Here is a 22,679-nt window from a genome sequence, read left to right as displayed (position 1 = left end):
TTCAAAATAGCAACAACAGGACTGACTAACAGATTGAGCAAAGGAAAGAATCAGCAAATAACAAAAAAGATATAAACATCAAAGTTAGATAAGACATTTAGGGAGCTAAATTTAATTGAATGCTGCAGTGTTTAGGCCTTTTAAAGACTTTAGGATTTTTTTTTTAAATAAAAACTTTTAAAGACTTTGGCATAGTGTTCCATTGAATTTGAGTTTCCAAATTGCATTGAAATATGCAGACTTCTTGATGATGGAATAAAACATTGTAGAGTGTGCCTGGGCGAGGGAGATTGTGATGATGAAAGTGAGGCGAATTGAATGAGTGCAGCTTTGTTTGCAGAATAAAAAGGTCAACAAAATGTCATGCTTGAAATATACTTACCAGTCTGTAAATGGGAGAGGATGAAAAGAATTTTAAAACTATGTGATGTGTGAAACTGATTCAGAAATGAAAATTTCTGTTTGCTATTGTCTATAACTTTATTTTATTTTAAAGCAGATGGCAAGAAGCAGAAGCAGAACCAGAGCCAGGCACCTGTGCCAGGACTGAGCATACCAACCCAGCCCTTAACTCGACCCCTGCAACCTTTGCCACCTTCGCAGCCAAGCCCTGTGCAGCAGCCAGGTGTGCCAACAAGTGGCCCTTCCCAGACCACCATACATGTATTACCCACAGGTAATTCATTTCACATTACTGTGTGAGTGCAGTGGCTGCTTTTTTTCTTGAACTAGACTGCTGTGTGCTCTGCATTATGTTAATATTTTTAAGTGAATATTCAGAATATTTGAGTCACTTCATAATCTTTCATTCTAGTCAGTTTCCCATAACATTTTTTTTTAAACTGATAAAGGGAAAATATAGTACTATTGATTTGGAAAGAATTCAAGATCAGTTTAATTCCATAGAAAGGAAGAAACCCTGCTGAGGATGGTCACAGAAATTATTAAATATACTGTAGTTGGTAAAAGTGAAGGAGTGAAACTCTTACCTTCTTTAAGTAATGGGGGAAAAAACATCAGCATCACTCCTACATCTGTCCGTGTGCACATGGAAGTTAATTCTTTTGGCAGAGGGAATGGCAAGGCTGACATGGAAGTTCTATCCCTAATTAAATATTACTTTGTAGTGTGATTATGTTTTCCCCTTTCTAAAGAAACATGGATTCTCTTCTTTCTATTTTTTCTGTATATGATTGTTGAAGATTAGTTGGCATTGGAATTACCTTATGACTGCTGTGTTCTGCAGACTCTTTGATGCTGGATTTTATAGTCTTCATCACTGTCCTTACCTGCAGGACCTTTGCAGGGAGGGGAGGAGATACTTACCTTTTCTGTTAGGAAGCTGTATGTATATATACAGACATTAATATTGCAGGTGAAAATACTGTTTAGGCTGTTTTCATTTGTCTTGCATTACCCAAAGCAGTCAGAAACAGTTCTTATTTTACGTGGCTCAGATGGGTCAGTTTTCCAAAGGAGATGTGTACTCTGGAATAGAGATATGTCATCAAGTCATGGAATTCAGTTTTAGACCATGCTCTGTCTTTTTTTTGCAGCTTCGACAACAGTGAATGTAACTCATCGGCCTGTGGTTCAAACTGTACCCAAGCTTCCCATCCCAAGAACTCCTGCTAACCATCAGGTTGTCTATACCACTATTCCTGCACCACCAGCTCAGAATCCTGTCAGAGGAGCTGTCATGACCAGCCCAGGCTTAAGGCCAGTCACACCACAGGCTGGAGGTAAGGGATGATTCCTTCCATGTGCTTCTTACTGTGACACAGCTTGGTATGTTCTACCTGATGGATGTGGCATTTGGTTTTTTGATTTGTGTTTATTGTTTGGTCTTTTACAATACTGGTCCTAGTTTGAGAGGTTAGGGTTGTTTTTTTTTCTCAACTTACAGACTTGAGAAAATCCTTAGGCTACTAAGAAATTCTACCTGCAGCTGTGTGAATGAGGAATCATTGGATTTAAGTCATCCCAGGCACTAGCTCTGCCAGTTAAGCATCCGTGGTTGACATGCCCAATACTTTACCAGGTAGTGGAAGGTGATAAGTGCCACTGTTCTGAGAGAGATAGTGTCATGGTTTGGAATGCTGGCCAAAAGCCAGGCACCCACAGCACCTGCTCATTCGCTCTCCCCCACCACCACATTGGGTAGAGAAGAGCGAAGGGGAAAAAACTAACAAAAGGGTTCATGAGTTGAGATAAGGACCGGGGAGGAAACACTTGATGGACAAAACAGGCGCTACTTAAATTATCAAGTGAATTTATTACTAACAAAGTCAGAGGAGGAGAATGAGAAATAAAATACAACCCTCAAAGACACCGATCTTCTCCCCACTCCCTCCCCGCTTCCCACCGACTACAAAGCAGCAAGAACGGAACAGGGTGTGGGATTGGTCAGTTCATCACCGGATTGATCTGCGGCTGCTGAGGGAGAGGAGTCYTTCCCTTGCGTTGYCRTGGGGTCCCTCCCACGGGAGACAGTTCTCTGTGAACCTCTCCRGCGCGGTTCCACTCTCACGAGCAGCAGTCCACACACATCTGCTGCATTGTGAGTGCCCCCATGGTCAGACAGTCGTCCCAAAACTGCACCGTGGGCTCTCTCGTCCACTGGGTGCAGGCCCAAGGCCAGGCTGTTCCATCTCGAGAGCAAGGCCTCTCTCTCCATGGCTCTCCTGCTGGACACAGCCCCTTCYYRRCRTCCRCYYRCTSCRRMGTGGGGAMCTCCCTCCTSCACGGGCTGCGGGTGGATCTCTGCACCCTCTGTGGACCCCATGGGCTGCAGGGGACAGCCTGCTCCACCATGGTCACCATGGGCTGCAGGGGACAGCCTGCTCCACAATGGTCACCATGGGCTGCAGGAGGACAGCCTGCTCCACCATGGGCTGCAGGGGACAGCCTGCTCCACCATGGTCACCATGGGCTGCAGGGGGACAGCCTGCTCCACCATGGTCGTCACCATGGGCTGCAGGGGGACAGCCTGCTCCACCATGGTCACCATGGGCTGCAGGGGGACAGCCTGCTCCACCATGGTCGTCACCACGGCCTGCAAAGGAATCTCAGCTCCRGTGCCTGGAGCAGCTCCTCCCCCTCATCCACTGACCTTGGTGTCTGCATACTCTCACATATTTCTCAGCCTCCTCCACTGGCAAAACTATTGTGTGTTCCCTTGTTTTGATTTCTTCTTAAATATGTTTTCACGGAGGCGTAACCACCATCTCCAATTGGCCCAGGTTTGGTCAGTGGCATGTCCATCATCCTCAGAGCCARCAGCAATTGGCTCTGCTGGACATGGTGGAAGCCTCCAGAAGCTTCTCACAGGAGCCATCTTTTTGGCACCCCCCACTTCCAAAACTGGGCCAAGCAAAACCAACACAGATAGAGACCATATTTTATTATGCCAGTAATTTAAAATATGTAGAAAATCATGTTTGATTTCCTGTCTAAAAGTTATATGTCTTATCAGCCATCCTAATGTAGTTCCTTAACAATCCCCGATGTTCTGTGCTCAGCAAATTTCCTTCCTTTATCGAGGCCTGAAGAGATGAAATTTTTCTCCAGATGTATCAGAAATTGATAAATGCTTGAGTTTCCTTGAGTAGAGATGTTGTGAAGTTTCCTTTGACTTTGCAAATGTGTAGCTGATACCTTCTAGTGGTAAACTCATTTTCTGAAATGAATAGTACATGTCAAAAATAAAGAACTTAAATGGTATTTTCTTACAAAGTGGTGGATTTTAACTGCCTGTTTTTTTCCTCTCCACAATTTCTACACTATGGTTATTTTAACACCTTCATGTTTAACATAAATTTCCCTGTTATAGTGCACTGAGTATGAGCCTGCTTTTGTGACATCCTGGTGGTGATGCTGCTACTGATGTGTAATGGTTTAACTTATCATTGCAACAGCTTTTAGTGCCACTAGCAGATACTTCTGGAGAAAGACTGCTGCATTTTGTCTTTGAAAGATTAACTGTGAGAATCCATTCAAAGTGTTTTGAAAATTGCAGTTTTGTACTTCTGCCTCAGGTGAGAAGTATCCCTACCTAGAAGTGATGCTGTGTTTGTATCTTTTATCTTATTAAGGCATCTGACGATTTTCAGATGGTTGTAATTTCCTGAGACAGAACTACAGTCATACTAAACCAGCATATTTTATTGGATTTTCATAGATGAGAAATAACCACCTCAGGGGACTGTTTATCCTACAGGAGTTTGCACAGCTTCATCAGCTTCTCAGATAGATTCCAGTAAGAAAAATATGTGAAGCACCTACCCAGTGTTTAGCTCTTTAGAATAAAAACATTAAGATTTAGCACTTTGAGCTCCCTGCCGTGGACTCGCGGATGATACAGACTTCTGATACTCCTCCCCTATGGGTTRTAGCTTGAAGAGTGTTTATAGAGAGAAGAGATTGTCATACAATAGCTGTGGTTTCCTGATAATGTGTTGCTCTGTGAGCTTGTCTTCTGGAGTACTGGAATGCTTTAGTCTCACGCAAGTGTGGAACTAGGGCGTGGAAGAGAGTGCCCCAAACCTTGTATTTCTAGACAGAAATGGAGGGACATTCTGGGCAACCCATAACAATGAGCAAAAGCTTTGAGTTCACAGAACCTACATGTTCCAACAGTGAATAAAGTGTTACTTAAGAGAATTAGATGTGGTATAAAATGAATGAAAGCTTGGTAGCTTGCAACAGTTTTGGATGTTATTTACAAGGCTGTAAAACTGTCTAGTTTATTCCCACCAGTCAGGCCCGTTTGCCGTGGGAATGACTGAAATGCTTATGCCTGTATGGAGTATTCATCATGGAGTCTGTTCTGTGAGGGAGGACAAGCTTCTTGGCAGTGACTTAGCTTTTTTTGTTTTCAGTGCCATCCACAGCACAGCATTCGGAATGGATAACATTGTGGTGCTGCAGCATTTCTCTTTTCCTTTCTGAATCCCAAAATGATGTAATTTTTCTTTTCATGCTTAAGCCCTGTATGTCACATACTTCTCTCCACCCGTTTCCTTCATGCTGCTGTGTTAAAAGTGTTAAAACAACATTCTGTCCCCTTTGCAAACACAAGTGCATGCTTTCTCTCACTTTTACAGCTTCAGGGGATGGGAGGGGATTTTGTTGTCAAGCAGTGCTTCATCAGTCTGCTGGCAGCCAGAGGAGTCTGTCTGAAATTTGACTTCATCCAGCTGAACCAAGGAGATGTTCTTCCAATGTTCTGTTTAGCTGCTTTAAGTATTGAATGCTCAGAGTGTTCCCTGTGCTCCTTGCAGGTATGACAGTGCGAATGCCTCAGACAACCTACGTTGTGAACAACGGGCTGACTCTGGGCTCTGGAGCTCCTCAGCTCACGGTGCACCATCGACCGCCACCAGCACACACTGTGAGTGTGAGGGGCTTTGTTTCTACACTGGGACCTCTCAGGCTGCTGCTTAATGTCAGCTGCCTTGTAGGCACTTCTCAGCCAGTTCTTTGCATGGCACCACCTAGTCACCTCCAGCAGCTTGTGCCCAGAGTGGTAAAAGCTGTGCAATCCGTTAGCTCACCCTGGCCTTCTCCAAATTACCAGGAAAACAGATTGAAAAGTAGTGCATGAATTGTCTGCAGGTGATTCATGGAGTCAAGGGTCCAGAAGAAATGCCACTAAAATGTTTATTATTATCTGGTTTGGCTATGAATTGGGTAACAAATTTTTCAGTTCATCTGTTTGCAAAACTGAGGTAATAGAACAAGGTACAGACAAAATCGCCAGGGTTGCAAACTACCAAATTTCAGCGATTTTTAGCCAAAGTTGAGGGTGATTACTTCTGCATCACCTAAAACCCCTTTTGATAATTTGAGAATTTTCTCTGACTCGTTTAAGTTAATTTCAAATATGTTACCTGCACACTCAATGTTGGGCAGTCACGTTATTTATAGTGTCCTGAAATGGTAAATATATTGCCAAGAAGGTACCTTACCATTCTTCCAGTCTAGACACCATTAATTTAATGAACTTTCCAGTGATAAATAATGAGAATAAATGAACCAAATATCACACAGAACAGTACACTTAAAATGCCTAGAACTACCCCAGATTCCAACCTGAAAGACCCCAGGCTTGAAGCATTGTAATCACATTCCTAAATTTATCTTAACAAACTCAAATAAAAGACCTAGGACTGTTTTAGCAGTATAAAAAAGAAATATCCCTGGAAAGACACATTTGTGCCCTTATTTTAAAATTTTCTGAGAAATTAAGCTGAGTTTTTGTGATCAATTTGAGGTGATAGGGTAATGGTGTCATATGGATTCTTTCTTCCTTCTGTGACTGAACACCTATCGGTTGAAAAGGTGATGAGTTGTCAGCTTAATGCTTTGCCTGAGGTGTGTTGGGTAATGTGGAAAGAGGAGCTCAAATGTAGATTGGCTCAAAATCATGGTGAACCTGCCTGCTCAGTCCTGGTGAAGGGCACAGTGTTCAGTCCATCCCTCCTGGCTAGGAAGCAAAGAGGATAAAGGGAAATTACTCTGGCAATGATCATTTGCCACACAACTAGGGATTTACAAGAGAGTAAATTATGAACTTATGGCACCCCTTCTCATCATTTGCTGCTGCTGCCTGGCCTTTGCACATGGGACTGAGAGTTGTGATGGCTGGGTGATTGCAGACTCATCTGCTTCCACTTACCTGGGAAACAATGAATGAAACCCTCCTTCCATTGCTGTAGACTCTGACCTTTCCTTATTACTCTTATGCTGCATAGGAGCCACTGCGCCCCATACATCCCGCCCCACTTCCAGAGGCACCACAGCCACCACGTCTGCCCCCTGAAGCTGCCAACACCGCTCCACCTCAAAAACCACAGCTGAAGCTGGCCCGGGTACAGAGCCAAAATGGGATTGTGCTGTCATGGAGCGTGATGGAGGTGGACAGGAGCTGTGCCACTGTGGACAGTTACCACCTGTACGCCTACCACGAGGACCCCAGTGCCACTATGCCCTCGCAGTGGAAGAAGATCGGGGAGGTGAAGGCCTTGCCGCTGCCCATGGCGTGCACTCTGACACAGTTTGTGTCTGGCAGCAAATACTACTTTGCAGTCCGGGCTAAGGATGTCTATGGACGCTTTGGACCCTTCTGTGACCCTCAGTCCACAGATGTGATCTCTTCCCAGAGCAGTTAAACTAGAGACCTTTGGACTCTTTAAACCTGTCCTCCTACCAGGATTTACCCCAGTTTTGGGAGGGGTTGATCCCATGCATGTAATTCACTTTTAAATCCACTCTGCAGGATTAGACAGTTGTGTGATACACTACATGAATTCAGAACCAAAAGAAAAATAAAGTCTGACCTGCAGCAAGAGAGCTTGTTTTTTCTGAATAGTTCATGTCATGGGCCATATAAATATTTTGTTTTTCCTTCCATGACAGGTGTTCTACCTAGATTCTACCTATATCCTTTATCCCAGCGCATCCTGAATGCCTCAGATTCTGCTTCAGGGTGGAAACAAAATAGTAAATTGCAGCTTTTCTGAAGCAAAATACACACATCCACAATGCCTGTTGAGACATCAACACAARGGCAGGAATGATCTGCCTCTTGTCCCCCACCATTCTGTGAACAGGCTGTGACATGAAGGGTGATTCACTTTCTGTGTTGGAGGCTTGAGTGGTCTGGTCTTATCTTATAAACTGTAATAASTTCTCTGAGGGGAGGGAAGGAAACTTGAGTCTGGCCAGAACTACTAAGTGTGTAAATTTGGAGGTGGTCGAAAAAAAATAAATAAATCACCCCACAGCCTCCTACCTCTTCTAAATAAAAATGCTCCTCTGTTTTTACCATCCTCCCCCACTCACCTTGAGAGCATTCCCAGATCAGATGTGAAACTGAATTGTAAAGACTGCATTCACACCTCTCTGGTTCAGACAGTTTTTCTGCCCCTCCCCTCATATATCCAGCCCTATTTTTTTAGATTTATTTTGTGCCTTAAAGAACAATTTCAGAAATAAAATGTAGCCAGATACCTTGTGGTGTTTTTTTATTTGCTTGGACTTATTTTTCCCTTCACCCTTCTAGTCTGTTACCAGTGCTTCTCATTTTCCAGACCTGCAGTAATTATTATTTCTGTAAAGACAAGAGTGTGACATCCACTGATGGTGAATTTGTTCTTATCTGTGGTATCATTCACCCTTTTCCTTACTGTAGTTATTGAGTAGTTGTTTTTGTCCTGTCAAGAATATTGAGTACACAGTCATTATTTTCCACCAGAGTCTTTCCTAGTTCTTTTGGGGAAGCCGGATGCTGCAATTCAGCCGAAGAAGAAGCCCCCGTGGTGTGGTGCCATGAAAGCTGCTACCCATTTGCACTGTTTGGATGCTCAGTGAGTACAAAAGGAGGAGTTGGCTTCCCACTGTGCTTCTGTCTTCCATCACCTGCCTGCCTCTGCAGAAAGCCAACACAGGCAAGGGAGTTTAGAAACTATTTTAGACACTGGCCTAAACCTCTGAGCGACTGCAAATGTTAATAGATGCTTTCATGATGCTTCTGAGCTGAGAAAAGAAACTGGTGCATCTCCCCCGCTGTCACTGACATGTTAAACTTCCTGTTTGCAGAACAAAATTGTAATGCACCTAGACAAGAAAGCATATGGAAAATTTTTATTTTGGCGTTTTTCAGTTTCATTCTTGCCCAACAAAACCAAACATTGGGTTTAGAGGGGAAAGATTTTTTTTTTAATCCACTTCACCATATAGCAAAGCTGCAGAATATCACATTTTTTCATTTCAGTGCTTTCTTTGTCAAAGCCAACATGTTGAAGTGTGAAGCAAGGTTGAGAAAAGTGTTAGAGAAGTTAATCCCCCAAACAGGGCTGATGAAATACGCTGAGATTATGGGTTCTGTAGTGAAAGAAATGGCTCTGTAGACCTCTGCACTCCTTCCTGTAGCTGGGAGTTTCTTCTGTCAGGTAATCGATATTCTCTGTATGAAAACTTGCATTTAAAGTATAGCAGTTCTGTTGATTTGGGCAAGCAAAAATTCTGGCTAAATCCACGTACATGTGTAATGGTTCCTTTGAAGTACAGCTGTCCCTGTATCTCTGGTGCCAATAATCAAAAATGCCTTGAATTTTTCTGTCTTTAACTAAATGTCTTGTTTGCTTATTTCAAGGAACAATTACTTTATAATGGATTAAATCTATTTATGGAAATAGACTAAATTTGAGCCCTTATAAAGACAGTTCTGTAATAGAGATTAGAAAAGTTCTTTCTAGTTGATGGCTGTCAAATCCTTGGGTAATTTTTTATTCATGTGTCCTTGAGGTGGTACCAAAGAGCCACTGGCCATGTCAGTACTATGAATTTTTACAGTTTGAAAGTTAAAATAAATATGAGAATAGACATTTGAACTTATACCACTTTTTAGTTGTGATTCCAGCCCAAACTATATATGAGCTTTGCTGTAACTTCAGCTTGCATTTAGACCTCTCTTGTTCTTAGGTTTGTCTTGTTTGGGATAGGCAGGGGGTGCAAGTCCTGCATTAGAATTTATTTCCTCCAATGGAGGTATTATTAAGGGTGGTCTGGCATTCCATTTGGAGGTCTTGTGGGCTTACCATTAGAGAAAGAAGACTCGTATTTATTTACTAAAGATTTAGTTCTTCACAGAACTAATTGCAAAAACTGACTTGTAGTTGAATAGATCCATTTCAGCTCTGTATGGCAACAGTTCGGTTTTTTGGCAGGATTTTGTGAGGCAGCATTGTTGACCAAAGACATTACAGCTCTGGGGTGAAAGATCGTTTCCCCGTTGTTTATCCCAGCAGGGCTGTTAAAGGTCTGATTTCAGCATCTTGAGCAAGTACTGGTGGAGAAGTATGTGAAAAAGCATGGCTTGACTTTGAGATGCGTCATTTGGTGTGGAGACCTTCAAGGGAGCTGGTCCCCCAGTCACTGATGCCCGAAGAGAGAACTAGGCCATTTTTGCAAAGTTACTGTCACCATGGAGCAGATCTCTGCAGTGGGTACTCACCCCTTATGCTATCAAACAGAAGTAGTGCTTAATTCCTTATCTCATGGCACTTTTCCTCATGTAGTCGAGTGGCTGGTGATTTTATTATCCTTTACCTCCCAAAATAAGCTATTGAGAAATGAAATTATAGCTAGCAACAATCAATTAGAAAGTATTTGTTTTATTTAGTAGACTTTATTTGAAAGTATTGCCAAATATTTCGGAACATTCAGGTGTGTTAATACAGGTGTGTGCTTCTAGACTGGTCTCTTCATTAATGAAAAGTGTCAATCACTGAAGCCTTCCAATAATCCACTTTTAGATATGCTAAAAATTTCTATATGGCTTCTAAGTGGAACAGTTTTTGATTTGGTTTCTTCTCTGTGCTTCATGCAAGTTTTTCCATCTTTCAGTAATTGCAAGTTGTTCCTGACTCTGTTTTGCTGCTGCCTCTGGGTACATGACATTTCAGCAGTACCACCTTGGACTGAGTCACCCATGTTTTTAGCAAACACAGTACCAACTACAGCTGTGTTTTATATTATCATTTACTTTCTCTTGTGTTTTAGATTTGGGTTGTTTTCTCTGTGGTGGTACAAGGGCATCTGAATGTCCAGGCTGAAAGTAATTTAAGAAAGTTTATCTACTTGGAGAGGAGCCCTGCTGTGGAGTGCTGATGGCAAAATGCTGTTCTGCATTTCTCCTAGTTTTAGCTTCACTGGCCTCCTTTATTTTGCTGTATGTCTAAAAACTTTTATTGGATACAAAAACCTAAACTTTAGGAAGGGGCAGACTGCAGGTTCTGTACTGTGTCTGCAGTGGCAGCTTCAGAAAACACAAGGATGCAGATCCCTCAGCCTATAATTATTTCCATGCTCTGAGCAGCTTCCCTATGAGTAGCAGTTGGTCTCAGATTTTGCTCCTTGGAATTGTTTGTGCTGCCCTTGGCAGCACAAGCACAGAGACATCCATTCCCAAGGTTTTTAGCACAAGGCTGTAAACAACCATGGTGTTCTTCCTTTAAAAGTAAGGGGTCTTACCCTGCTTCCTTTGAAAACAAAAGCAAAACCACTCAGACTTCACTGGGACCACAACTGGGCTCTGTATTTGGATCTGAACATTTTGTACTGTAACAGAAATAGTCACTTCAGCCCTTCCTTTAAGCTGTTTGTCTTAAATGTACAGTAAATTAAAATCCATATTACATGTAAGGATGGGTCACATCTGTTCCTGCTCTCTAAACAGCCATTCCCCAGGATGAGTATTGCATACACTGTACAAAATCAAGCTGTGATTCTGCCTTCTTATACTCTGAGTATTTTCCTTGTTGGAAATATCTATGCAGATATTTGAAATAGAAGCTTGATATATGAAATATATATTTTTTTAATTTGTTGGTTTGGGTAGGGGTGGGCATTGTATGAAAACACTGGAGGGCGAGGTGATCAAATGATGCTAAGCCACGCAAATCTATTCCCTTTCAAAAATCTGAGAGGGAAAGGAAAATAATAAGGATAGCTAGGAGAAAACAAAACAATGATTTTTCCTTTTCATCCCTTTTAAGTTAAAAATGCATCTTTATTTTTCATTGTCATGATGCAGGCTGAGCATTCTTTTTTGTATACATATACACATGCATATATATATATATATATATATTTGAAATGCTGTCTTAAATTAATGGGGTGTAGCTGTAAATAAGATAGCTGGGTAGTAACTGTTCAGCATTAGTAATTTATTGGCTATTGGGAATCAAACTGCAAAATCCTTTGTTGGGAAACTCCAAATCTGGTTTATTGTTTTGTTTTGCAGCTGGACTTGTAAATAGAAAAAGAAAAAATGTAGGACTGATTTATTGTCCAATTTAAACTGGGCAGTTGCCAGCTTTCCCCATTTTTCTATGTACTGTAGATTAGCATATGTCTGTGTTAACTGTAGTGGGGTTTTGTCTCACAAGCCTGGAATTTGTACTTTGAAATAAAACTATTGGGTTTTTAACATTTTGAGTCATCTGTGTTTAGTTCCTGATACCTCAGGAGGCAATTCTCTCAAAAAAGAGCCCAGAGCCTGCTCTTCCTCTTCAGAGATGTTGGCGCCTTGCTCAAGTAACATTGAGCAGCAAGGACTTGGCTCTTGGTCCTCTGCTTGCTGGCAGCTCAGATTCCTGCACTGCTCCTTGTGACTCAGCTCCATTCCTTAAGTGTGCTACTTGATGCCTGCTGGAGCCTGTTCAGTCCAGGTCAATTCAATCCCATCTGTGGCAGGGGCTCCACCACCACATGGAGGAGGTCTCTGCACACAGCATCTCACACCTGCCTCCTCCTACCTCAGCAAACAAATCACTTCAGTCCCTTCATGGATTTTTCATCCTCGACGACAGCTTTGCTGTAACTTCTGAGCTCCCTCTTTCCTTGGCAAAAATCAGCCTTACTGTGGCAGACAGATATTTAGGGTAGATCCTCACTCATATTGCAGTAACTCACTCCCTTTCCCATCACACTAGCTAAACTCCAGAGGCTTCATTAAAACCTCACACTGCTCACCATTCTTCACCTTCATAACACAGGGCAATGCTGTGCACTGTTTAGCTTGGCCCATCCAGGACATGAGGAAAGAGCTGTTTATTTTACTTAATTACGTGTATAACATCTAGCACAAAACAGCCCAGTGACTTGACTCCTTGGCTTAAACACAGGTCACTAAAGGTAATGTGCACAGCCCTGGCCCTCACAACCATCTGACTGTCACATTCCCCTACCATGGCTGAGAGAGCAGGAAAACATGTCACCGAGCAACTGCAYAAGCTGATCATTCCAAGAGAGACCGCTTGTAAGGATCCATTGCATCATATTTCTGTCCCTGACACTGTCAGCCGCTTTGGCCACACAGAATCCTTGCCAATGCCACTGAAAATCACATCCTGTACATACAACAGACCTATCTGCCATGGAAAACACACCCCTGACTTTCTCTGCTAGTGACATTCCTGGATGGGAAACAACTTGCAGCACACTACTGAGACAAAAGGCAGACATCAAGACACGGTGGTAAGGCTGTCATGGCCCAAGGCAGCCACATGGCTTGGCCCAGCCCTGGAGACAGGTCCCATGTTGCTACTAGAGACAGATCACACTCACTAATGATATTGCTCCTCACTCCTGCTCTAGGAAGAGCTGYGATGATGGCTCAGATCACCAGAAAGCTGTGCCACCTGTTTCTCATAAATCCTAGTCAGAGGAAGGGCCACCCAAACAACTCAGGAGAAAGGAACGTGCATTGGGCTGTTGTGAAACAGCCAAGATCAGTACAAAGTGCCTGTCAGGCAGGACATGGGAAGGCAGGTAAGACACAGGGATGTAGACAACCAGGTTGATTTATTACACACAAGAAATAAGATTTCCATTTTTTAAAAAAAATCACTTGTGGATATTGATGCTGGTTTTACAGGATTGGCCTCATGGTGACAAAATCGAAGTTGTATGACTCTGGCAGGCCCTGGTGTTGTGTGCGGTTGAACCGTCTCCAGGTGAAGACAGGGAGCCCGCCCTGCACTGGAGGACCATTGATGGCAGAGGCTGTGAATGCTGCAGCCAGGCGGAAATCTGACACCTGGAACAAAGGACAGGAACCCAGGACAAAAGGGCAGCGTGGTGCTGGACACATCCCCATCCCGGACAGCAGGAGCAGCTCCAGGAGATTTGGTAATAGTAAAGTAAGGGAAGCAAGCAGAGGGAAACGCACACGGGCAGCAATTCCTCCCCTGTGCAGAGGCACCTCCAGCCACACAGCAGTCAGTGCTGAAGGGCAGCAGCAAAGCAAAAGCCCACACTTGCCCTCTAGTCCTTGTACTTGCCCGGCTGAAAGAGCCAGTGCATCTGCCCTCAGGACAATCCTCCCTGGGTTGATTGGGCTGCAGCAGGGGTCTGCYTAAGTTCTGCTGCATGTTGAGCACTTGGACCATCCCCTGGGACACATTAGGGTAATTCAGGAATGGGGAAAGGCAGCACAGAGTTARTATTGTTACCCATACTCTGCCCTGTTCCTTCACTGTCTTCAAAGAGGTCCCCAGCCTGCTCCATCTTCCCAAACTCRGACACTAAAATTGCCTTTAGGGTTTATAATTGAACAGGTTTGGCCTCTGCTCTGGGTTATTTCTTTCAATGCCCCTCTTAGGCCCCCWTTTCCAACCCCAGCCCAGTCCATTGCCCTTGCCTAACTGGGGCAGCTAAGGCACCACAGTATGCACTGACCACTCCCCTACCAGACCCCTCTGTGCAGCCATTTTCTGCATCCCTCYTGCATCACCCAGCCTGGAAAGCCTCCCATTGTCCACTGCAATAGCCAGCTGACCCAAGCTTGGGCAGCAATGGAGATACCAAAGTAGCCTCCCCAGGCCCCTCCTACCAACCAATCTTGTAATCCAGAAACACAGCTGGACCCCAGAGGATAAAACACTGTACAACTTGCCAGGACAGCAGGGCTAGATAGCTGCTTGTTTGGGCATTACCCTTCACAGTGAGAATACCATATAACTTGCCTAAAATAAATCCTGCTTTCTCCAGGATAATGGATCTAAGAATTTTCCCACACCCCCCTAAAATGCAAAGCGATCTTCACCAAACTTTTCAGAAAACAGTTAYGCAGAGAGGTGGAGCCCCAGAGCAGGATAGCTCATTATAGAGCCAGGCTGTTGTAAAAGTAAAGCTAAAATGACACTGCAACCACATTCCTGTGGGCTCTGGGAGGCACCCACACAGTCCCCATGAACTGGAGGTTGAGGCTGTACAGTCACCTTCCCTGAGTGAGCTGAAGACTCATTTCCTGGTATAAGGCTTTGGGGTTTAACCCCTGAACACCACAAGCTCCCATGGACATAATTGTTTCACACACCTTCCCTTGTATCCTCTGACACTGTGTCAGGACTGATGTCATTGACAGGAAATGAGACTCTGCAGAGAATTCCCATCTGAGGATGTACCCAAGCACTGGGACAGCATGAAAGGAGGGAACAGACATGCCTGGCCATGCTTGCCATAGTGCAGGGAAACACGCTACAGGTCTGACAGGAACACAAACAAGCTGCAGCAAACATTCAGCAGATGTTGAAATGGAGGTAATTTACCTTGGAGTCATAGCAGCCTGCAGGCACTGGTAAAGAAGGATTCAGATCTTCCCGGCAGCAAATGGTGTTGCAAGGATTGTGTTCAGCATAAGGATCACGCTGATAGTCTGGGGTGAAATGTGGTGGTGGGGGACGGAAAGAAAATTAAAGAAATTAAACCCCTCACAAAAAGATGATGCCAAGTACAGGAGCCACTAAARGCTGGGTAACAGCACCCTGTCACATTGCTCTTGTGCTTCTCCCCGGTACCAGCTACAAGCCAGCACTCAAGACAGGACATGAAGTAGACAAGCTCCTAATCCACAGCCATACAGCTACTTCTGCATCCCTGCCAACCTCTAACCACAAACACCTGCAATTCCATCTGATGAAATTCCACATGACGAAAACTTGTAGAAACTTTGTCAGGAGAGAAAAGCAGAAGAGAAAGGGAAGTGGCGGGGTGGGAGGAGAGGAGGACGTGCAGCAATGAGAGCCTTTGTTTTCCTGTTCGSGACTAAAATAAGTGTCAAGGAGCACCCACTGCAGTAAGTGCAAGCCAGGAGGGGAAGGTGGACGAGCCTCAGTATCTACGAGCACACCACTATTCACAGTCCAGACAGGAACGATACCCCACCCGGGGAGAGGCCTCCCAAACCTCAAGCCCAGTAAACAGCCAGCTGCCTATAACTGGGAATAAAAATATAGCATCTAAAGCTATCAGTACTTTGAGATGGGCTTAGCTAGAAGTTAATTAAGAAGGGTTTAATCCAGTTGAGGAGAACCCTGTCAGGAATAAACAGCAGAATAAACAACCTACTGTCCTGGTTCAACCCCTGCAACTAAGTACCACACAACTGCAATACACACTTCCCTCCAAACCTCACCCTTCATGGGATGGGGAGGAGAATCGGAAAAAGGTAAAACCCTTGGGTTGAGATAGCAGTTTTAATAACTGAAGTAGAGTTAATAATAACAAAATAATAAAAATTAAAAAGGAGAGGGAGGGAGACAGAAATAAACCCCAAGAGAAACAAGTGATTCACAATACAATTGCACACCATCTGAGCTGACCAATGCCACGCCTACCCCTGAGCAGTGATTAGCCCCTTCAAGCCAATTCCCCCCAGTAAGTATAAGGCTCAGTGGTATGGAATATCCCTTTGGCCACTTCAGGTCAGATGTCCTAGCCGTGGCTCTGCCAGCTTCTTGTGCATCTACTKGCTTACAGAGCAGGGAAAACTGAAAAGTCCTTGACTAATCAACAACTAAAACATGAGTGTGTTAAGTGATACTTAAACTATCAACATTAATCTCATACTAAATGCAAAACACAGTACTGTATTAGCAATTAAGAAAATTAACTCTATCCTACCTGCAAAAGACCATCTGCCTGATTTAAGTTTTATATTAAATTCTCTGGTCTGATCTCATCTAACTGTTGCTTAGAATTTAAGGGTTTCAAGATTGACAGGCTGTAGATGTATTAGGTCACAGCAATCCACGGAGTCTCTTGGATTACTCTCTCTCTTTGAGTCAGAAGCTTTCTGGAAAAGTCATAAAGAAAGCCTATGGCTCTTATTCTTGAGAGAGCAATTTTAACCTAGTTTCCTACCTTGAAMATAAGCATGTGATTTTGCTTTTTGCTCTGTGTGTATTCTGTATTTAGGGCAATGTAACTGATCTGTATGTGAGGCTGCAGCTTCCCACCACAATACAAGAAATAAAAGTAAKACTGCTTATTAAGATCAGCTCCACAGCATACAAATATGTTTCTTACTGTTGTATCTCATGATGTACTTCATGCTTTCCAAGTTGGTCACCTTGCCCTGGTCTCGACGGAAGATTTTTGCTCTTGGAGCAAGTTCATAGGAAAAATCCATGCCGTACTTGGCAACGTATGATGCATACCCACTGAGATTGTAAATCTTTTCATGGAAAGGGATATTGTATGAAGGCCAGTAACCTGCCAGAGACAAAACCCAATCTGTTAATCACTTAGAAAAGCTGGATCCTCTTGCTTATATCAGAAAAGAAAATAAACAAATTTTCATGTTGCATTGCCTTAGCAGGATGTCGAGGAACAACAAAGAAAACTGGTTTGAACACAATAAGGCACCAGTGACTGGCATGACTGGGGTTGACTCCCAGTGTAACACTACCAGAGACTGTCCATATCCAGGCAACCCGCCCCCAGACTTCCATGCTCAGGACTCATCCTGCAAAACAGCTGAGATCACACCTGCAGGAGCCTGATGTGAACATGCAGCACAGCCACAGCCCTCTTGCAGAGGTTTCTCTGCTGAACCACAAAGGACTGCAAGAACATTTACCTCCACCAAAMTTCAGTGAGAGGCTTGAAGTCACTCTGGTTTTGCCCCCTTTCCGTGTCACCAAAGCAGAATAAGACATCATGCTGAGATGTCAGGGATGGACTGGCACACATAAACACACATAGACAGAGCTACTCAGGGTGAACAGGAAGCAGGCCAGCACATACACGCTTTGTGCCGTAGGGATTGCATACAGTGATAAAGAAAGATGGGGGGATTGCTGCACATTTGCCAGTACATGTCTTTGAAGGTTAAGAAGTGATTGATCAGCAGAGCAGAGCCCTGCTCTAACTTCTCCAAAAGCAATCCTGCAGTTTTGTTAATACTGAAGAACAAAGGATACCCAGCAGAATTCCAGAAAAGAGTTTTAGGTAGGTAACATAAAACTGTCTGGTACAAGACCACTGTAGAAAGCTCTTTTAAAGAGCCAGGAGACCTTCCAGGGTACAGGAAGTCCTGGAATAAGTAAGAATAGATATCTATACCTAAACATTTAATTTTTTATTTTAGGCAGTGAGTATATAACATGAGCTAGGCCCAACAGTAGCACACTTTCGAACTCTCTCCAAAGCACCAACATTCCCTGTTGTTTATTCTCAAATCACACACATCAGCATTTTTACTATCCAGGCACTGGTAAATGCAGTTTACAGTGCATATTAACATTAGCCAGCACAATGAGAAGAGTCTGGCTGGAAGGTGTTCAGGAGAATCAACTGGAATTCACTGGGAGCAATATATGCAAATAAAAAACAAACCTGAAGGACAGATATGCAGACAGCATAAGCACTGGAACACTGCCTGGGCAGAAGCCTSTCACCAGTTTGGGTCCTGCCTAGGATAGGGAAGACAGGAAGATCCTGTCTGCTGGCATTTGCTTACGTGACCTAGAGCCTACCTGAAGGAAATAGGTTGTGTACAAGCTGTGTTGTAATACAGGCTTCCTCCAGAAATTAACAACTTGCCAGCCTCTAACGAYGCAGGCCGGAGGATACGGATACAGCGGCTTCCAAACCAGCAGGGCTTAGCTGAGATTCAAAAAGGTGCTATTGTCTTATACATGAATGCAGTGTGTAGAGATGACCCCTTTCTCCCACCTGAAAAAGCTTTTTTATTAAAATTGCTAAAACAGAGGAAGCTATTTAAATTCTTCCCCAGCAAGAGCTCTTCTGCATCTTGGGCTCTGCAAGACTGAAAATCACATGCAGAGAACATAGCAGTCAACCTAAGCCAGGCTTTACCCAAGGRCTGCTATAAGCCAGTGAAACCTGGCAGGCTGCACAGGGACAAAAAAAGAGTCAAGAGAGGGTGTAAGACTGAAAGGGTGGGGAGGAGGATGACATGAAGGCAGCAAAAATTCCCTGAATCAAAATGCTTTCCTCCTCTACCCATTTGGTGCAAAAGACATCAGCAATATTGAGAGATAGAGCAATCAGAATATTGCACATAGGGTGGAAGACACTGAGRTCCCAGGTTTTGCTCTGATGTGTTGCTTTTGATATATCACTCTTCACCAAGAAACATGAACTGCAGCCCACTCCTGTGACCTATTCCTTCACTGGAGATGATGCCTGATGATTTTGCTTTTCCTTTTTACACTTGCTKTACCCTCTATGCATCCCCCTGTACCCCTTACCCTGCATGTTTATAATTGCTGTAGACTGATATTCCWGCTTAGTTTAGGAGTTCTGCTGGGCAGAGAGACCAAACATCCTCAGGAACGAGTCAGTGTGCTGTGTGCTATCTTAAACCCGAGGCTGCAGCCTTGGGTGAAGCCTTCTCTCCGGAACATCTTGTGTAATCTGGGCTCTGGCCTCATCTGGGGGGGATTCAGTAGAATAGGAGGACATTACTGCATTTGTTAAGTTTCTTATTGGGGAATCCTAGATAGATATGCTAATTCCTGAAATCTATAAAACTTGTAYCCRTGCTGTACACRGGTGTGCATTCTGCCATCAAGTTGTGCACCTGGGATCCCAAATACCGAGGTAAAACCCTTTTTATCCCCTTAACCATGTCTGTGTCTTATTAAAAACTGGCCATTCAAGGCAACAGAGACAGTGTTGCCCTCCCTCACCTCCTCTAAAGGATTCCTGAGTTTTCTTTGTCAACGTACAGAAAACATCTGGACATCTTTGCCTAGAAAGGGCAATGTAAGAGATGCCTGGTTTTGAGAACTCACCTGCAATGGCCTACAAAACAAGATGACARAAGCCATAAAGAGAAAAATCTTTCAGTTTTCAAACCTGCATAAGGAAATGCTTCCTTTTTCCTCAGTACTACAGCAATACCTGCCTTTGTTTACCTGATATTTCAATACTTATTCTCTGTTGTTTCTAGGTTTATGCATCCAAGAGACTTAAAAAGCCAATGCAGGTGGCAAACTCACTCTGACCAAACCAGAGTGTCCGAAGTGCATTATCTTTGGATACCAGCCACAAGGCAATGATGGAGTGTGCTAAGGTCAGCTATTCTACAAACACTTTAGGCCAGCCTGGCTCTTGAGAAAGGTAAACCTCCCTCACCTCAGCTGCTCCAAGCACCTGGGAAGAGGGCAAGGATCTCCATGGGACTTGTCTTGTGTCCTGCATGGCATGGAGGAGTCCAGATCTGCTGCATCCAGGAGCAGAGTTAGCTTAGAGCAGCTGAGGTCTCCAAAACTGCATTTTGGCGGTGTTTAGCCCACCCTTTGTGCTGAGGGCTGTCCTTCTAATGTTTAAACTCCCAAAGACTGACTGCTCTGTTTTCCAATACAAGGTGCATTTAGGTATCTGTGAAAAGGCATATGGTAGGTGTGAAGTAATGTGCAACCTCTAATCCATGCTGCCACCTTTGAGAACAGAGCAGCTACAACTCTCAGGGGGAAGAAGTGGTCACTGTGTGTCCAAGCCCAGGAGCTGGGCTCATCCTACAGGGAATGCCACACAGCTGCTCCAAAATCACTGCCAAAAAGGAACTCGGTGCAGCTGCCAAGCCTGGCCTCTCTGCACAGCCATGATGGGGTTACAGTGTTTCATGTACCACAGCTAGAGAGTCTCTTATCAGCTTCCTTGTCTGCACCTCGTGCACAACACAGCATTTAGAAGCACAAGGCAAAGGAAGCCAAAAGAGTCAGAAATGTTTAAGGGACAGGCACAGGACTTCTCCAAATTATCAATAAGAAATATATATAAAAGCATACTGACAATGTGGCAATCCCTAGAATAAGCCAGAACTTTCCAAGAAGCTAGACACAAGGGAAATTTTCAAAGGGAAACAACCCCAGCTGCTAACATAGGTAAATTTCCCATCATTTTGATGATGAGCAATTCATTAATTTAACCCCTCAGCATGTGATCAGAGGAAGGAGCACAGAGCACCAGACACATTTAAAGCTCAGGCTTTTTGTTGCTGATGTGTCTAGTAAACACTTGTGAATTAAACCTGAGAGTGAGTGTTTTGCTTCACCAAGATTTTTCTTTGTTTTCCATCAAGTAGTTGCTAGTCTTGCTAAGAAATTAAAGAATCTTTTAAAGAGCAGAAAACAGAGATCCAGAAAAGTTCAGGAGATTAATTTAACATAGAACTTCTTTGGTATTCAAAAGTTCATCTTCTTGAAGGGTGACCCGCTTAATAACCATTTCAAGTAGCCCATAGCATCASTTATTTAATATTGCTCCAAACAGATCTCACATTTTACCTCATCAATCTCTAAGACAGAGCAAAATAATATCAGAAAAATGGCAAGGAGGCAAGCAAAGGAGAGTCTATTTTTCCCTGCTTTGCCTCAAGGAGACAGAGATGCTCACTGAATTGCTGTCACAGCATACCTGCTAAATGAATGCATTGCAATTGATGCAGATACAGAGGGATGCTCACACAAAGCTTCCTTACTTTAAACTCAGTACTAGTGGTCAACAAACCCTTCCCTCGTAAAAAGCACAATTCTCAGTCAGCAYAAAGAGATGGTTGTCCTAAGCCAATAACTACTCTAGGAGCTATTACCTTTCCGGAGAACATTTGTTTGATCAGAATACTCCACAAGGGTTGGGATTTGCTCAACAATGTACAATGCACCATCATCAAGGCTCCTCTGCAGCTTGACCTTCTTCAGGTCTAGAACCATGTACTGATTGTTGTAGGTTCCTGGGTAKGAGAGCAGAGAGAGTTACATGCCCTGCCAGGGGAAAGAAAAGTGTACAAGAGGTAGAGGGAATACATCTTTTTTCCYGCATATGAAGATGCACTTACCAGAGTTGCACTTTGAGAAGGTCTCTGCCCAAGTTCTGCCATCATTTGCCATCATGTTGGCAATGCGGACCCTCTGCCAAGCTAACAAGGATTCRGGCACCACTTGCTTAATGAGGGTTTGGTTGTAAACACTGTTGGTAGTCTGCAACATTACCAAGCCGCTGCCCAGTATGTAAAAGTCATCCAGGGACACCAAAAAGCCTTAAACAGAAATAACACAGAATTTGTAACCTTTGTGAACCTTTGATATACTCATAGAACAAAACAGAGAGACAAGCCATGAGGATATGAATGAGTCGATGAATGTGTGCATGAAATCAAACTGTACAAAGATTAACAGTGAGGAAGTAACTTCTGCAAGAGCTTCAGGCCCACCTGTCAACACAGTTTGAAATGAGAAACCGTCACACTTTCAAGACACCCAAGTCTTTGTCTAATTCATTTGCTTTGTGTTTATATGYGAAGCTTGGAAGTTCCTCTGTAAGTCAACCTGTGTCTTATCCTTATGCTGAGGATTACATACAATAAATGCCTATTTGGTGTTTGTTTCTAACAAAGAAATGAACTAGCAAAATATAAAAATCCAACAATAAAAACCAAAGCAAAGTACAAATTTCACAAAGATGTTTTCATCAATCAGTTTCAGATTTTTACTCTGTAAAGACAACAGAAATTAATTTAATTCATGTGAAGTTATCCCCTTAATTGATCCCTTCTGTATTAAATCAAACAGAAAAATCTTCCTTCTAGTTTAATCTTTTTCCATCTAAGTGTTCTTAAAAGCATCTCCAAGAAATGGGTATACCTCTTAAATCATAACCCACATCTTGTATATGAGGAGAAGTTCTCTCTAATCCTCTTTCTGATATGCTGTCATGGGGTTTTTTTTATGCCTACCAGCTCTGCAAAGTCAATACAGTGATGGATTCCTTACTGAGTTACATGCCAACAGAAATACTAGGTCSAGTTGCAAATCCTTCACCAGGAGGTGGCACACAGAGCTGCAAAGGTCAGCTAT

General features: G+C 43.4%; 2 protein-coding genes across 4 annotated transcripts in view; one reads left to right on the top strand and one right to left on the bottom strand.

The window, feature by feature from the left end:
- ATF7IP (activating transcription factor 7 interacting protein) overlaps nt 1-8,012 on the top strand; it is a 76,822-nt gene extending 68,810 nt beyond the window's left edge. For 2 of the 3 annotated variants that reach the window (XM_057389530.1, XM_057389518.1), the window contains exons 12-15: nt 497-676; nt 1,557-1,742; nt 5,283-5,392; nt 6,756-8,012. In XM_057389530.1, the coding sequence (XP_057245513.1) occupies nt 497-676; nt 1,557-1,742; nt 5,283-5,392; nt 6,756-7,172 (893 nt within the window). In that variant the 3' untranslated portion in view covers nt 7,173-8,012. The remainder of the gene's footprint in view (nt 1-496; nt 677-1,556; nt 1,743-5,282; nt 5,393-6,755) is intronic. The other variant, XM_057389524.1, reaches the window with a different exon arrangement.
- Nucleotides 8,013-13,352: 5,340 nt separating this feature from the next.
- Nucleotides 13,353-22,679, bottom strand: part of PLBD1 (phospholipase B domain containing 1) — a 37,224-nt gene continuing 27,897 nt past the window's right edge. Inside the window, exons 7-11 of the mRNA XM_057389548.1 lie at nt 21,662-21,862; nt 21,416-21,556; nt 16,879-17,064; nt 15,120-15,226; nt 13,353-13,606 (exon numbers count right to left, since the gene is read on the bottom strand). Of these exons, the coding sequence (XP_057245531.1) occupies nt 13,439-13,606; nt 15,120-15,226; nt 16,879-17,064; nt 21,416-21,556; nt 21,662-21,862 (803 nt within the window). The 3' untranslated portion in view covers nt 13,353-13,438. The remainder of the gene's footprint in view (nt 13,607-15,119; nt 15,227-16,878; nt 17,065-21,415; nt 21,557-21,661; nt 21,863-22,679) is intronic.

Source organism: Malurus melanocephalus, unplaced genomic scaffold (assembly GCF_030028575.1).
Source record: "Malurus melanocephalus ecotype Western Australia unplaced genomic scaffold, MMel_1.1 scaffold_17, whole genome shotgun sequence".
Taxonomy (NCBI): Eukaryota; Metazoa; Chordata; class Aves; order Passeriformes; family Maluridae; genus Malurus; species Malurus melanocephalus.
This window is presented reverse-complemented; position numbering and strand designations above follow the sequence as displayed.